General features: G+C 55.6%; 1 protein-coding gene across 1 annotated transcript in view; it reads right to left on the bottom strand.

Moving 5' to 3' along the window:
• Positions 1-3,868: 3,868 nt before the first annotated feature.
• Positions 3,869-14,934, bottom strand: part of LOC124092398 (complement C3) — a 28,921-nt gene continuing 17,855 nt past the window's right edge. Inside the window, exons 26-41 of the mRNA XM_046443919.2 lie at positions 14,759-14,918; positions 12,930-13,028; positions 12,078-12,234; positions 11,595-11,758; positions 9,855-10,013; positions 9,656-9,715; positions 9,371-9,461; positions 9,166-9,217; positions 7,300-7,387; positions 7,119-7,208; positions 6,170-6,275; positions 5,614-5,703; positions 5,368-5,448; positions 4,426-4,509; positions 4,202-4,337; positions 3,869-4,051 (exon numbers count right to left, since the gene is read on the bottom strand). Coding sequence (XP_046299875.1) covers positions 3,910-4,051; positions 4,202-4,337; positions 4,426-4,509; positions 5,368-5,448; positions 5,614-5,703; positions 6,170-6,275; positions 7,119-7,208; positions 7,300-7,387; positions 9,166-9,217; positions 9,371-9,461; positions 9,656-9,715; positions 9,855-10,013; positions 11,595-11,758; positions 12,078-12,234; positions 12,930-13,028; positions 14,759-14,918 — 1,759 coding nt within the window. The 3' untranslated portion in view covers positions 3,869-3,909. The remainder of the gene's footprint in view (positions 4,052-4,201; positions 4,338-4,425; positions 4,510-5,367; positions 5,449-5,613; positions 5,704-6,169; positions 6,276-7,118; positions 7,209-7,299; positions 7,388-9,165; positions 9,218-9,370; positions 9,462-9,655; positions 9,716-9,854; positions 10,014-11,594; positions 11,759-12,077; positions 12,235-12,929; positions 13,029-14,758; positions 14,919-14,934) is intronic.

Here is a 14,934-nt window from a genome sequence, read left to right as displayed (position 1 = left end):
CACCCCCCATGGGTGACACCTACACCTGAAGCCACATCTTGTTATCTGAGCTGGGGTAATGCCCAAGTTATTATGGCCTGGCAATAATAGGCCAGTGACCCAGGGCATCAGGACTTGAAGGTCTGCATCCAGGCAGCTCCTACACTGCCCTATTCCCTTTTAGAACATGAGGCTGGACCATGTTGTGTAAGCCCATTCTCTGGAGGATGGACATGTTTCCCCTTGGGGACTGTGAATACTGCTAGTGGGAGCGTGCACCTCTGCTGCTCTGAGGGCCAGTTTTCAGTATATTTACCAGGAATGGAATTGTTGCTGGGAGATTTTATTCATTTACTTATTTTTTGGATTGAACTCAGGACTTCGTGCATGCCAGACAAGTTACCTACCACTGAGCCACACCCTCAGCCCTTTGTATTCTATTTTGAGACAAGGTCTCACTAAGTTACCCAGGATGGCCTCAAACTTGAGGTCCTCCCCTGCCTAAAATGTTCCAGTGACTTCCCACTGAGCTGACAGGGTGGGCAAATTACAGCCCATGGGTCAAAGCCAGCTGGTACTGTTTCTGAGCAGCCCTGGACAGAGCTCAGGTGGCTGCTATGATGGTGAGACTGGAGACCCTGCTGGGGTGGCGGCCTCTGCCTCTGTCCACCCCATGCCACCCTCCAAAACATGTTCATCACCACCTCCAAGTTGGAGTCTCCCTTCAGCCACTGCTGGGCGCTGATGGGTGTGACCTCCCTTGGGAGGCAGCAGCTCCCATGCTGCCTGGCCTCTGGACGGCCACTGCAGAGGACAGCCAGGCCCTGCCCAAACACTTTGCTGGCACTTGGTTGTTACTGGAGCAGAGAAGGAAGCTGCATTGAGGGCCAACTCGAAGCTCCCAAACTGCCTGCATTTCTAGTGACCCTTGGATGGAGATAGAGACACAGAGAGGGAGAAAGAGAGACAGGGAGGAAAAGAGAGAGGGAGAGTGACAGAAAGAGAGAAAGAGGTAGAGGTAAGAGAAAGAGCAGAAACAGAGACAGACACAGACAGGAGAGAGCTGGACAGGGAGAGGCCCATGTATTTCAGGAAAGAGCTCCCAGGATGGTGGGTGTGGGCAGGCCTGAAATCTGCAGGAGCAGCCAGCAGGTGGAGGCCTCTGGGAAGAGCCCGAGGTGCGGCCTTGCATCCAGGAGCTGGGAACGGAGGCGGAGCTCTGCCTCCTATGTCATGGCCTTGAGGCAGAAGCCCTTCTCAGGACACCTCAGTGTAGGCTCCTCAGGTGACCGGTCATCTCCGACCCTGCCACCCAACATCATCCAGGGCCAATTCCTGACCTGCAAGTCCACTGAGATGCGAATCCCACCACAAAGACCTCCCCAGCCTCAGTTTTGGTCCTGGTCACTGTGACCAAATGCTCCACCCAGCTGGGACAACCAGCCGGGACAACCCTTCTGGTTGCCCTCCTCCATTTCTGTCTGGCTGAGTCCCTTCTGTCCTCCTTCCCCCCTTTCAGAAGGTCAGGTTCACAAGATCCCTCCTGTGCTGGTCACAGAACTGTGCACAGGAACCCCCAACACCCCCGAGGGTTAAAGAAATGAATACAATGGCCCCAACTGAAGCCAGGGTTTTGAGGTGAAGCCAGATCCCCGCTTCTGCTGGCAGATGGGTTTGAGCAAACTGCGTCTCGCAGGTTTCCTTCTGGGGCCTTCTTGTCCAGCCAATGTGAAGAATAAAACCCACAGACAATAATGAAAGGGGAGGTTGAAAGGAGCAGGAGTCACAACCTGAGAAGAGGGAATTCCCGGGATGCCACGGGAACTGATGGTGTTACAGCACTGGGGCCTTCCGGGAAACTGAGGCAGCCAAGACCCCCCCACTCAAGCCCCGATGCTTTCCATCAACTCAGAAAGATTTCAGACATGTCACCCAGAGTAACAGGCATGAGTTTATTGAAGGTTTAGGAAAAGGGAAAGGGGACATTCTCAAGGGACAGAGAGGAGATGGACAACAAGCCTCGTCTGCACTCCAGATTTATTGGGAATCCACAGAAGTATCCAGAGATTTCCCCCACATCTGCCTTTTGAGTTTTGATTGACAGCAGGATGACATCAGACTTCCAAATCCCCATGCTGACCCTTTCTAATAGGATTCTTTTTTTAAAAAATTAATAGCTGTAGATGTTCAGTGTGACTTAATTTTATTTATTTATTTTTATGTGGTGCTAAGGATCGAACCCAGTGCCTCACACATGCTAGGCAAGCATTCAAACAGCCCCTCTAATAGGATTCTTAACGCAACATTCTTAGAGATATTATGGGGAGAACTATTCTTATATCCTGAAGTGCCAGGATCTGGTCTGTGGAAAGAGTCACAGCCGTCTTCCCCTTCGGGGTAACTTGGGTTCCTCTTGTCAACCTTATTTCCGACCTGCATTTCTCCTGCAGATAACAGGTAGTTTCCTGAGGAATGTGACATATCCTGTCCACTAAAGCCAGGCAGGGCTGCAGGTCAACTGCTTCTTGGGAAACAAAGGCATCCAGAGCTGAGCACAGTGGGCTCGCGTTGTGGAATTAGTCCCTGAACCTCGAGTTCCCACCACTCACCTCTGTCAGCCCCTGGCACAAGCAGGAGGGCCGCGGAAGTGAGAAAGAGAAGGACCCAGAGAAGGACAAGGAGGTGGGAGGTGTGACAGGGTGAGCCAGGGACCCAGGGGAAATGAGGCACCAGGGACCCCCTTCACAGAGCCTCTGGCATTTGGGGGCAGCAGGAAGTGCCTAGGGGCTGTGAGGAGGTATCCCCCCACATTCCTGGACATGGAGTTCTTAGGGGGAGGGGCTGTGCACCCTTCTTCCCAGAGCAAAGGGACTTCCCCAGATGACCTCAACCCTGGCTGGATGCCAGGATCCCACCCATGCCCAGGCCCTTCCCAGAATTCAGATTTCAAGGGACTAGATGTGCACTTTGAAGAGGCACTTGCCATATAAACACCCCCACCCGTACCCTGCCCCACTGTGGCTGCTGCTCCCAACAGCACTGGTGAGGCTGTGACCTCAGCAGGCCCAAGCTGCCTCCCCCTTGCTGACTCATGTCTTCCCCTCTCCAGTCAGAAATACCTCCAAGGCCACCCACCTGCCAGCAGCCCCTGACCGCCCCCTCTGGGCACAACCGCCTGCGCATCTACCCTTGGAGCAGTCACTAATCAGTTCTGGCCCTTTATAAGTGGGGACCAAGAGGGTGGGGTGAGCCTGGAGCAGGGCCAATGGCAGGCCTGTGAGACCTGCAGATGAAGGGCAGACACAAAGGAGACAGGTGAGCCAGAGGGCAAGGTGCAGGTGGGGATGAGGGGACAGGCAGAGCAGCCTGTGGCGCTGGGAAGAACAGGTGAAGCTCAGAGGAAAGGGCTCCTAAAAGGTAAATGTGAGCGAGAATGTGGGTGAGGACGTTGGAAAGAGCCCAGAGAAGAGATCCAGAGAGGGCTGAGGGCGAGGACCCAGAGGGCCATGCAGAACACAGACACCTGCAAAGGTGATGCAGGTGAAGATGTTCAGGACGGGCCAGGTGAGGACAAGCAAAATGCAGGTAGATATGGCTGAGGGTGCAGAGGACAGCACAGGTGGGGTGCAGCAGGGAGCACTGGTCAGATTCGGTGAGGACACAGGTAAGCAAGCAGGTGAGAACTGGGTGCAGAGGCGGGGGCTGCTGGCGGGGAGGGGGTGAGCATTCAGGTGAGGACGCAGCTGGAGGGCAGGTGAGTTAGGGCTTACTTCAGATGAGGTGCAGGGCAGGCTGCGGGGTGGCAGGTGAAGGAGGGAAGGAGGTGGGGAACAGGGGAGACGGCAGGTGCCCCTTTCCTCTCACAAAAGACTCCAGATTTGGGGAGACGTGGAGTACAAACGAAGCTTTATTGGAGGGTTGCGGTGGTGGTCAGTTGGGGCAGCCAAAGACCACCATGCTCTCGGCGAAGGCGCCCAGGTCCTGGCACTGTTTCTGGTTCTCCTCGTCCTGGCATTCTTCTGCCTCTGGCCAAATCTCCACCCAGGTGTCCTTGCCAATGATGTAACGGATGCTGGGGGAGGGGCGGCAGGTCAGGCGGGGGCGGGGCAGGGGCGGGGCGGGGCCAGGGCCAGGGCGGGGCGGGGCGGGGCCAGGGCCGGGGCGGGGCGGGGACAGGGCCGGGGCGGGGCGGGGCGGGCTCGCGCAGGCGCAGGACACCCACTTGGGTTTTTCTCCCCAGAGGTCAGAGGAGAGACCCCACACGAGGTAGTGCTTGCCGTCCTGCAGCTTCAGCGCCTCTCTGCACTTGACGTGGCTGATGAACCTGCGCTCCTGCCCAGCCTGCACCTCATCGGAGCCTGGAGGGGAGCGAGCGCCAAGCTGAGCCCTGGGAAGGGGAGGGAGGAAGGAGGGGTGCAGGCAGAGAGATGGGGCGCTGTGTCTGACCTGACTTGATGGTCTGCTCCACGACCATGACGTACTCGTCGAAGTCCTCCGACAGCTCCGACCTGACCAGCCGGGTCTTGTACACTGTGGAGGAGGCGGGAAAGCCTGGGTCATGGGCAGGTTGCCCGTGGGGTGGGGGACACCCTCACCTGCACGGGCCCCTGGGCGTGTGGGTCCCTCCCCACCCCACGCGGAGCCCGAGGGGTCTCAGCCGGGCAACCTGCAGTGCACCCTCCTAGGAACACACAACCACACGTGGTCACTTGGTCACCATCCCACAGTCATGCTCAGAGGCTCAGAGGCATGTAAGCAATTCCAGCCGCCCACAAGTAGAGTCACACCCAGAAGTTCGTCTGCGCTGATGCATGGCCGTCCACAGCACTGTCCTGTCCAACCATGGCTATGTGCGACTCCCTCTCACAACCCCCCCACACAAGCATGCACGCAGCTGTAGCCGCCCAACACCCCAGCCACGCACAGAACTCCAGCTTCTCCAGTTTACTGTCGTCCACAACCAAAGCCTCATACAACACAAACCTCAAGTCACCCACAACTAGTCACATACACAATGACCAGTGACTCCCTTCCAAGTCATCCATGGCCGCTGTTGCAGGCAGCCACACAGAGTGCAGCCACCCGCAACTACAGGTATACATGCCCCTAAAGCTGCTCCCATCCACAGCCCTCTCCAACCACATCCTCACACACCACCTGATGCAGGGCAGCCCCGCAGACACCCCCCCACAGCAGTATCCACTCAGGCACAGCTTCCTCCCAACTCCACCATGGTAACCATGGTTCCCCACAAGGCCATGGTCTTCGCAACACATTCACACACATTCTCACACACAGCCTACAGGCGCAGGGCCTGACATGCACACCGCCATCCTCGTGCACCCTCACGTGTGTACACTCACACACACACACCCCACCCCCACTCACCATAGTCCACCCCAGGCTCACAGGCCTTGTCCAGCCGGTCATTCAGCGTGACCTCCTCCTCCTGCTGCATGAAGCAGTTCTCTGCGGGGTGGGGGTGGAGACTCTGTGTGAGCCCCACTCCTCACCCAGGGCTCACTGCCCATGGGTGTGGCTGGCCCCAGGGCCTATCCTTCTTGGTGACCCCAGGGCATGGCTCCCAGGGTCCCCCTTTGGGGTGGGTGTCTCAGGGTGGCTCAGGGCGCCCACCCTCAGCACAGCGGCACAGGTCCTTGTGGCACAGCTTGCTCAGCATTCCGTCCTCCTTGTCTGGGTGGTAGAACTGGGTGCACGTCTCCTCTGTGGGCAGAGTGATGGGGAGGGGCTCAGAGGCCTGGCCCTACACCCCAGAGACCAAGCCTGGCAGACTCAGATTCCCAGTGCCCAAGTGCCCAGGGCCTGCACATGCCAGGTCCCCAACCCTCTATTCCTGAGACTCTTCTGATCCTTGGGACCCTTGGGCCCTGGGAACTTCAAATCTCCAACCCAAATATCCTTGGGATCCTCATTTTTCCAACCCTCAGATCCCTAAGTCTCAGATTCTTGGGACTCTCAGAATCTTGACTCCTGGGTTGTTGGGACCCTCCTCTCCCCGACAGCTCATGCATCTATGGGACCCTCAGAGCTACATCTTTCTGTTGGAGGACTTTGAGCCCCTTAGAACCCCAACTCACAGGCCCCAGTACCCTAAGACCCCCTGGAGCCCTCAGTCTCCAGACCCTAGGTCCCTGGAACCTGAGAGCCCAAGCCCAGCTTGGCTGCTCACCCAGGTTGTAATAGGAGTAGACCTTGACAGAGCCCGGCTGGATGAGCCCCACATTGAAGTACTGGTGAATTTTGAAGGACAGACATTCTTCCTCGCTGTGTGAGATCTGGGGGGAAGGAGGTGAGGATGGTCAGTGTGAGGGGAAGGAGTTATGTGATGGGTCACTGATCCCCCGGGGATCGGGGCCTCCGATTCCCACCCAGCATCATGGGAACTTATGCAATTTTAGGAAACACTTCCCCAAGAGCTAGAAAGGAACTGTGTGATGGTCAAGGTCATGAAGATCTCAGATTCTGCATGGGTTCATGCAGGGTGCCCTGGAGGGGGTGCAGGCAGAGCCGAGGTGGAGTAATGGAGGCATCATAAGGAGTATGGGCAGTGGGGAGGAGGAGGAGGCTGGGCCGAGCAGCAGGCCCATTCTCTTTTCTCTCACTGGCCACTTGCAGTTAGGTCTGGACAGGAGTCAGAGCTCTGCTGATTGGTCGCTGACATGCCTGCTATGATTGGCAAGTGGCTTTCCCCCTCCCAAACTCATGTGGGGACACAGTCCCCAGGTGTAAGGGCATTGAGGTGCGAGGGCCTTTCAGGGAGATAATTAGGTCACAGGGCAGGACCTTTGGAAGGGATCATCTTGCAGGAGTGGGCCAGGTCTCCTGGGCTTGGATTGGTCACCACGACAGTGGGGTGTGGTCCAGGGAGTGTGGTTTTCTGGACTTGCTCTCTAGGCTCTATTCCCACCATGTAACCGTTCTCTTGTATGTGCTCCCAGTATGACAGCTGAGGGCCCTTGTCAGATGCTCTCTCTCCTGCCTTCCAACAGCAATGGGCCCTGTCTCCCCCAGCCTGGGGCCAGCCTGACCTGAGTACAAGGGTCAAGACCCAAGAAAAGGGCAGCCAGATAAGGGTCCAGGTGCCTGTGGAAGCCTCCCAGGGGAGCTAGCAGGCTGACCTTGTCCAGGTAGATGATGAGGGTGTTCTTGTTGGAGAAGGCTTTGCTCAGCTCGTACTTGGAGATGTATCTGTCCACTCCGGTGCTCAGCTGGGGAAGGGCGGGGCTTATGAAGAATCCCTCCTGGACCCCTGCTCTCCCTGCAGCCTCTTCCCCATCGCCATCCCCAAGCCCTTCATACCAGCTCGAGGTCATTTGTGTCAGGAACGAAGCCCGTCATCATGGCTATATCCAGGATGGACATCGTGGCATCCTCTTTTCCCAGGTACCTGGACAGGGCAGAGGGAAGGTTGTTGGAGCCCAGGGCTCTGCTCATGGATGAGAGGGGTCTGTCTGACCAGGGACCGAGGCCTCCGATTCCCACCCAGCATCATGGGAACTTGTTCAATTTTAGGAAACACTTCCCCAAGAGCAAAAATGAACTGTGATGGTCAAGGTCATGAAGATCTCAGGTTCTGCATGGGTTCAGATCTCAGTGCTGTGTGAATTTGATCAGTTATTTGACCCTTCTGTGCCTCAGTTCTTCTAGAAAATGACAGGAATATGGGCAGCCCTTACTTTGCATGACTCAGCTACTTCAGTGAACTAGCATCCCATGACATGGTTCAAACCACAGCACTTAGGATAGTAGTCATCCTTGCCTACAGTACAGACCTTGTTGCTAGCTCATCAACCCACAGAGTGCTCTGTAAAGCAACATGAGCTCGGAAATCAATGACCAATCACATGACTCCTCTGAAAGCCTGCCCACGAAGATCACGGAGCATGCATTTATTCAAGTAACACACAGACAGCAAAGCATGAAGCTGTGGCGCCTCTGTCCTCCTGATGGACCCACATGACGCTTTACCCAGGTGGGTCCTGAAAAGAGGGAACTGGACAACAAAATGACCTTGCAGCAGAGAAATGAAGAGATGATGCTGGAAGTGAGCATCACCTAGCTGCAGAAGGTGGCAGGCGCTGAGGACGATGCCCAGGCCGCCAGGTGAGGAGGGGTAGTGACAAAAAGGAGGACAATGTCCCAGAGGAGGACAGGCTTGGAGGATCCGCTCCTCGGGAAAGGGACTCCTGAGAAACCTCATGACTTGGGAAGCTCTAAGGATAAAATGGAGCGGATCTGAACTCAGACAGGAGCCCGGCAAGGCAGGATGGGAAAGGAGAGCTTACTGCAGAAGCCAGCCCAGAGAACAGTGTTCACAGGGGAGAGCTGAGCAGGTGTGTGGGAAACGCACGAGCCAGCTTCCCCGGAGGCTGAGGCACGAGGACCACAAGGCTGAGGCCAGCCTTGGCCACTTAGCCACACTCTGTCTCAAAATAAACATTTTTATAAAAAGGGCTGGGGATGTAGCTCAGTAGTACAGCATCCCGGGTCCAATCATGAGTACCCCAAAGCAAGCAAAAAATCATAAGGGAAAACACCTTTATTTTCAATGTTCTAATGTTTTAAGTTACAGAACCATAAAAACAAACAAAAACCCTGCCTTACTATATTTTTCATTTCTTACACCATTTTGTGGGAGTGCTGGGGATGAAATCTATGGCCTCCTGTGCGCGGGGCAAGGGCTCTGCTGACAAGCTCCACCCAACCCTCCCTGTCATTTTTTTTTTTTTTGTCTTTGTGGTGCTGGGGATTGAACCCAGGAGGCGGGGCCTTGTGCATGCCAGGCAAGCACTCTACCCACTGAGCTCTTTCCCAGCCCCCTCCCTATCTCATTTTACCAGAGAGTACAACAGTTTTTAGGGTTCTGATAGAAAATTTAAAAGTCATGGAACAATTGTGACATCCCCATTGCTGCAGTTAACCGTCTGCCTCTACCACATGGCAGATACGTAAGATGGTACCAGATGCACGGGACACTCAGAACTCCTGGGTCCCATGGATCCTGTTGGCTGGGGCTGTAGCCCAGTGGTGGAGCTGTGGCCTCCCATGTGTGAGGCCCTGGGGTCACCCCAGCCCACCAAAAATTGCAATAAAAAATAAGTAGAAGGAAATCTTGCTAAAGACAGAGGGTCGACCAAGAGGAAGCCCAAGGACCCCGCTTGTTACCTGGTACAGATGGCAAGGACCATGCTGCTCTTGGCATCCTGGGGCTTTTTGGCTAGAAACACAGAAGGGGGTGAGATGGGGAGCACGTTCCTGGGTCCTGATGCAGGAGCCAGGAAGAAGAGGGAGCTGCCCAGCCACGCCCTCCGCCCTCTCTCTTTGAACAGAAACTGGCAAAGGGAATGCAAAGGGCCTTCATTCCCTGTACCTGTTTCAGGGGCTGGCTTTATGGTGACCCTGAGGTCAAAATTCTTGCATTTGACCTTGCCTTTGACTTTGGCATGGTACACTGTCACCACCTGTGAGATGGGAGGAGACAAAGTCTCAAGGGACTTGAGATGGCTGAGGATAGCAGGAGAGGGTCACTGTGGGGCAGAGGTCAAGGGCATGTGGAGGGCTCTGGGCAGGTGGAGGGCCATGGGGTGGTGGAGGGCCCTGGATAGGTGGAGGGCCTGGGTTGGTGGCTCAGCAGCTGTGGGGCCTCAGTCCTCACCGACAGTGTGCCTTGGCCTTTGCCCTTAGCTGTTAAACTGAAACCCTCGTTTTGCTTGGTCTGCAGGGGAGAGAGAAGAGAGGGTGTTAGGAAGCAAGCCTTCCCTGGCTCTGAGGACTTCCATAGCCATGTGCCTCCCTCCTGCTTCCCAGAAACCGTGGGGGGGGGGAGGCCCAGAGCTGAGAGGGCTTGGCATTACCTCCTCTGATCGCAGGAGGCTACCGGATTCCCAGAGGAGGCGATGCTTGATCTGGGAGCTGCGGCTGGGCAGGTGGAGGGCCACCTCCATGTTCAAGTCCTTGTGGTCAGGTACATCTGTCTGATATTGCGCCAAGGCTTGGAACACCATGAAGGTGGCCTAGAACCCATGATAGAAGGAAGGTGAGCTGAGAGCACCCACTGGGGGAGAAAGAGGCTTGGGTCAGAGTTAGGGCATTAAAGCTAGGCCCAGAGAGCACCAGAGAGCAGGGGTGAGACCACAGAGTGGTGGGCACCGAACACACAGTTCACGGCCCTCTCACTGACACAGGCTCAGACCTACAGCCCACCAGCGTGTGACATTAAGATTGGAAGCCAGACATGGAGGTATCCGCCTGTTATCCCAGTTTCCTGGGAGACTGAGGCAGGAGGATCAGAAGTCAAGGCCGGCCTCAGCAACTAGTGAGACCCTGTGGCTGCATAAAATCTAAGAAAGGGCTGGGGGTATGGCTCAGCGGTTAGGCACCCTGAGTTGAATCCCCAGTACCAAAAAATATAAAGACTGGAGTTCATCAGATGTTGAGGACATGTTCCATTTTCAGGAACTTCCCTGGATGCAGAGGCTTAGACCAGGACTAGAAGACCCTGCGGACGTGTCTAAGAGCCAACAGAAAACCCAGCTGTGCTATGACTGGATGTGAAGGGTTCATGGTTGGTCCCCATGCAGCCTGTTGAGTCATGGGGCGTGTGAGGAGCACCTGAGGGCTCTGAGATCATCAGCACATGGACACTTGGAGGGACTCACAGCCGGGTGGGCTGTTGACAGCTGGTGGAAACTACAGGGGGGACACCTAGTTGGACGCAGTGGGTCCTTGGGGAGTGATCTGGTCCCTTCCTGTGTCTGCTTTCCAGCCACAGTGAGGTGAGCAGCTCTACTCTGCCCCATGCTCGCCACCATGGTGTGGGCCTCACCAGGGCCCATAGTGACAGTCCCAAGCAACTATGGATTGAAACCAAGAGCCAAATAAATCCTTCTCCTCTAAGTTGATCTTCTCAGGCATTTTGACACAGCAATGAAAAGCTAATACACCACATAAGATGCAAGGTCTAGAATCCCTGAGAATGGGGCCTAGACCTATCCAGAGGAGACATTCTTAGACCAGGACTTAGGGACCAGAAATGTGTCTAGAACGCAGTCATGGAAGAAAGGACCTCCTCGGAGCCTGAGGATGCTGAATCCGAGTGTGACACTGTGAAGCGACATTGGGATTTTAATGGAGAGCCCCCCAGAAAGAAAGAGGCTCAAGCTGGAGCCTGGGCGGCTGGATCCTGCAGTCACTGAACCGTGGTGTAGAAGGCCCTGGACGTGGTGTAGGAGGGACAGGGCCTGGACGGTGCCCTGGAGTAAGGGAGAGCCCGCTTCAGAACGGGAGCCTGGTGGAAGTGGCAACGTGGATCAGGAGCCACCAAGGGAAGAGGGGGGCTCACTCCTGAGCTGGAGCCCCGAGGACACGGAATGGACAGCACAGAGAGCAGAGGCTCCGCTCAAAGCCTGGAGCTTCTGGAATGAAGTCTGGACCCCCAGGAGGGTGTGTACCCAAGAGAACCTGGGTTCTCTGCTCCTCTCCAGCCCCTTGCTGGTGGGACAGAGGAGCCTCCCGCCTGGGTCTCAGAGACCTGTCTGGGAGCGGTGGCAGGCTACAGGAGGTAGGGTGCAGGAGCCCAGGGGTGGGGCGCTTGCCTGGGTGGAGCCATAGCCGCCTCCATAGTATCTCTGCTCATTGAGCCAGCGCACCACGGGGGGCACGTTGTCGAAGTCCCTCAGCAGGAGCAGGGCCAACAGGGCATAGGACGTGGCCTCCACGTTGTAGAGATGCTTGTCTGGCTCCTCCCAGCGGTTCTTATCTGCAAAGAGGACACTCTGAGCCCCCAGGCTCACTGTCCTTGCAGCCTGGGGATGGCCCAGGGAAAGCTCAGAAAGAGACTCCTGCCTGCGAGGCACTGAGGTCTAATATGCAGGCCAACATTCAAGCCCTGCTCTGCTCTGTGGGCTCTGACTCCGCCCTTCAACCCAGTGCTCCCTACCCCTCCCTGAGTGAGCCAGGCAAGGGCCTTCTTCTGTGATTTGCAATGACAATGGAATTAGAGCCACACATCACAGCTCAAGGTATTCTCCCTTCAACCCAGTCTTGCATCCCTCCCCCTCCTTATGGCTGCCCCTCACCTGTGGATGTGTTTAGGAATTTTTCAAAGAGGGGGCCCTTCAGCCTGCCCATCTGGGCCAGGGCATAGCCAGCAATGGCCACGGTGTAGGGCCTCTGCAGGTTCAGGTATCTGGATTCCAGGAAGTCTCCTGCCTTGGAGATGCTATCTCCCAGGAGCTGTGGGACAGAGGGGCGGGCACTCTGGTAGGTGGTCGCCACCACAGCCATGGTCAGCATCCTGCATGCGCCACTCCTGGGGCGTCAGGATACTGTCTGTCCTGGGACCTCTGTCTTGGATCTGTGCTTTCAGTGTTTCCCAGACCTCCTGGCCACCTGTGAGCGCCTTGTGACTGAACAGCTGCCATGTACCTGAGCGTCCCATGTCAGTGGTGTGCTGGGAGGTTATCAAGGAGCCCTCTCCTGCAAAGGCTGGGGGAGCCCTGGTTTGTACTGATTGGTGGTGCAAATCGCCCCCCAAGGTCAATGTCAAGCTGCCAATGTGACACCACTGAATCAGGTGTTGGGAAAAGATGCTCTGAACAGGCAGGAGACATGAGGAGGAGTCCGACTCAGCAGGCAGCCTGGAGGAGCCCGCCCCCCCGCCGTCCTCCCCCCTTCCTCCTTCTCCTTGCCATCGCCCTCACTTCCTGCGTGCCTGCTGTATATCCACTTGCTGACCATTGAAACCCTGAGAGATGACAACAGGGATGCCCGAGGGTCGTGGCGATCTGGCCAAGCCCTCCACGGAGTAAGTATGGGGTGATTTACTAGGTAGCAGGTGCAGGGCTCTGGCGACCCCCCCAAGGCAGAGCCTCCCCTCCCAGGTGGACATTCCCCAGCTTGGGACAGGGGGCTCTGAGGAGGGCACTTACGTTGACCTGCCCCTCGCAAATGTCCTTAGCCTCCTGCAGGGCGATGAGAACAAAGGCTGTGAGGGCCACATCACCTTCCACGCTGTTCTGGTAGCCACCCTGGGACGGGAGCAGAGCAGAGACAAGGTCACCATGTGTCCACACAGGGCAAGCCTGCTCTGGACAGGGTTGGGGCTCCTCCTAGGGCTCCCTTCCCTCAGGGACAGCCAGACTCTCTCATATGTATCACTGCAATCATTTGTTCATTCTGCAATGTCACCAGACGACCCCTCGCCTGGCGCTGTGCCTACACAGGGGTACATGAAAACCTGGCCCAGCTCCAGCCTCCTGAGCCTCTTGTCTAACAGGGACAGGAGGCAGGAGCCAGAGGCTCCTCCGTAGGTACAGAGGTTCCTCAGCTTCCGAGGGACTCACATGCCAACAAACCATGGCAAAAGGAAAATATCATGTAAAATTCATTCGGTGCCCTGACTTTCCACACATCCTAGCTTAGCCTGAACTGTGCTCGGGACACTCACAGTAACGCCCCTCCCACGAGGCTATTATACCAAGTGCTGAATTTCTCCTTCTTGTATTCAACCTGTGCTGAAAGGGAAGAATGGAACGTGGTGTGGGATATGGTTTCCCACCATGGTGAAGTGCAAGATCCTAAGTGGCACCATGGTAAGTCAGGGACCACCTGTATTAATTTCTGACTTATGAAGGCTCTGCAGAATAGGACACAGCAGTGAATGAACTATGGGGCAGTGACCCTGTGAGGTCAGGACAGCTATCGTGGAGAGAGCACAGCTGGCACCCTGATCTTTAGAGGTGTCAACTCTCAGTGTGCAGGGGTTAGCATGCTGGGCACCAGTGAGAGCTTGTGCAAAGCCCCTGTGGCAGGACTGAACAGTCTTTCACCAGTGTGGGTAGGGTGTAGAAGGAGAGGGCAGGCTGTGAGGCTGGGAGCCTGGAGGTCAGACTAGGGCATTGATTCTCTATCTTGGGCATACCTCAGCATCACCTGGGGAGATGGGATTATTAGAAGTCATATTCCAGGGCCCCATCCCTAGAATTTCTGGTTCAACAGGTGTGGGATGCTATCCCAGAATGTTCATTTCCAACAACTTTGTGGGTGATGCTCTTGCGGGTCTGAATATCACACTTTGAGAACCACTCCCCTGTGGAATTTAAGAGTCAGGGGAAGGGCTGGGGCTGGGGCTGGGGCTCAGCGGTAGAGTGCTCACCTAGCACGTGCCAGGCACTGGACTGATCCTGAGCATCACATAAAAACAAATAAATAAAATAAAGATATTGTGTCCAACTACAACTAAAAAAATTTTAAAAAAACACAGGGGGAGCCTCAGGACTTTCTTTGGAGACATCCAGTCAGATTTGAAAAGCATTGGTGGTGAACACCTGAGAGCTAACAAGAGTGAAGCCCGCAGGGCAATGACCAGGACAGCTTTTCCAAGGTCTCAGGGTGAAGGAGAGAGATATGTGGACCAGCTCCTAGGCTGGGGATGGGAGGAAGGGGCCAGTTTTGAGCATCATCCAGGTAGCGGAATGGGCAGCAGTGGAGATGGATCAGAGAGGACGTCAGAGGAGATGCCCAGGCTCTCCATCAGGGCTCCTGCCTTTGCTTTAATGAAATTCTTATTTATTTCTCAACAAGATGTCGTGCACTTTCATTTTGAAGATCTGGCTTTTGCAACATAGGAGTCACAATTATTTTCCCCTGTCCCTCATTTCCACTTGCACAAAGTGAATTGGGTCCTGATGGGAATGAGCCTCCCGTGACTCCCAGACGCCTCTCTCCCCCACTCTTGCCGTGAATCCCAATCTCTTACTGTCATTTGTTGTGCTATCACGGGCCCATCCTCCTGGAAGAGTCCATCCGGCTTCTGCTTCTCCAAGATCAGCCATTTAACAGCTCCACAGAGGACCTGGGAGTCGATGGCAATGAGGTTGACAGCCAGAGAGAAGACCTTCACCACGTAAGCTGTCAGCCTGGGGGCGGAAACAG

Source organism: Marmota monax, unplaced genomic scaffold (genome assembly GCF_021218885.2).
Source record: "Marmota monax isolate L192 unplaced genomic scaffold, Marmota_monax_Labrador192_F-V1.1 WCK01_AAM20220418_F8-fsc00102, whole genome shotgun sequence".
NCBI lineage: Eukaryota > Metazoa > Chordata > Mammalia > Rodentia > Sciuridae > Marmota > Marmota monax.
The sequence above is the reverse complement of the archived record's forward strand: the minus strand, read 5'-3'. Positions and strand labels throughout refer to the sequence as shown.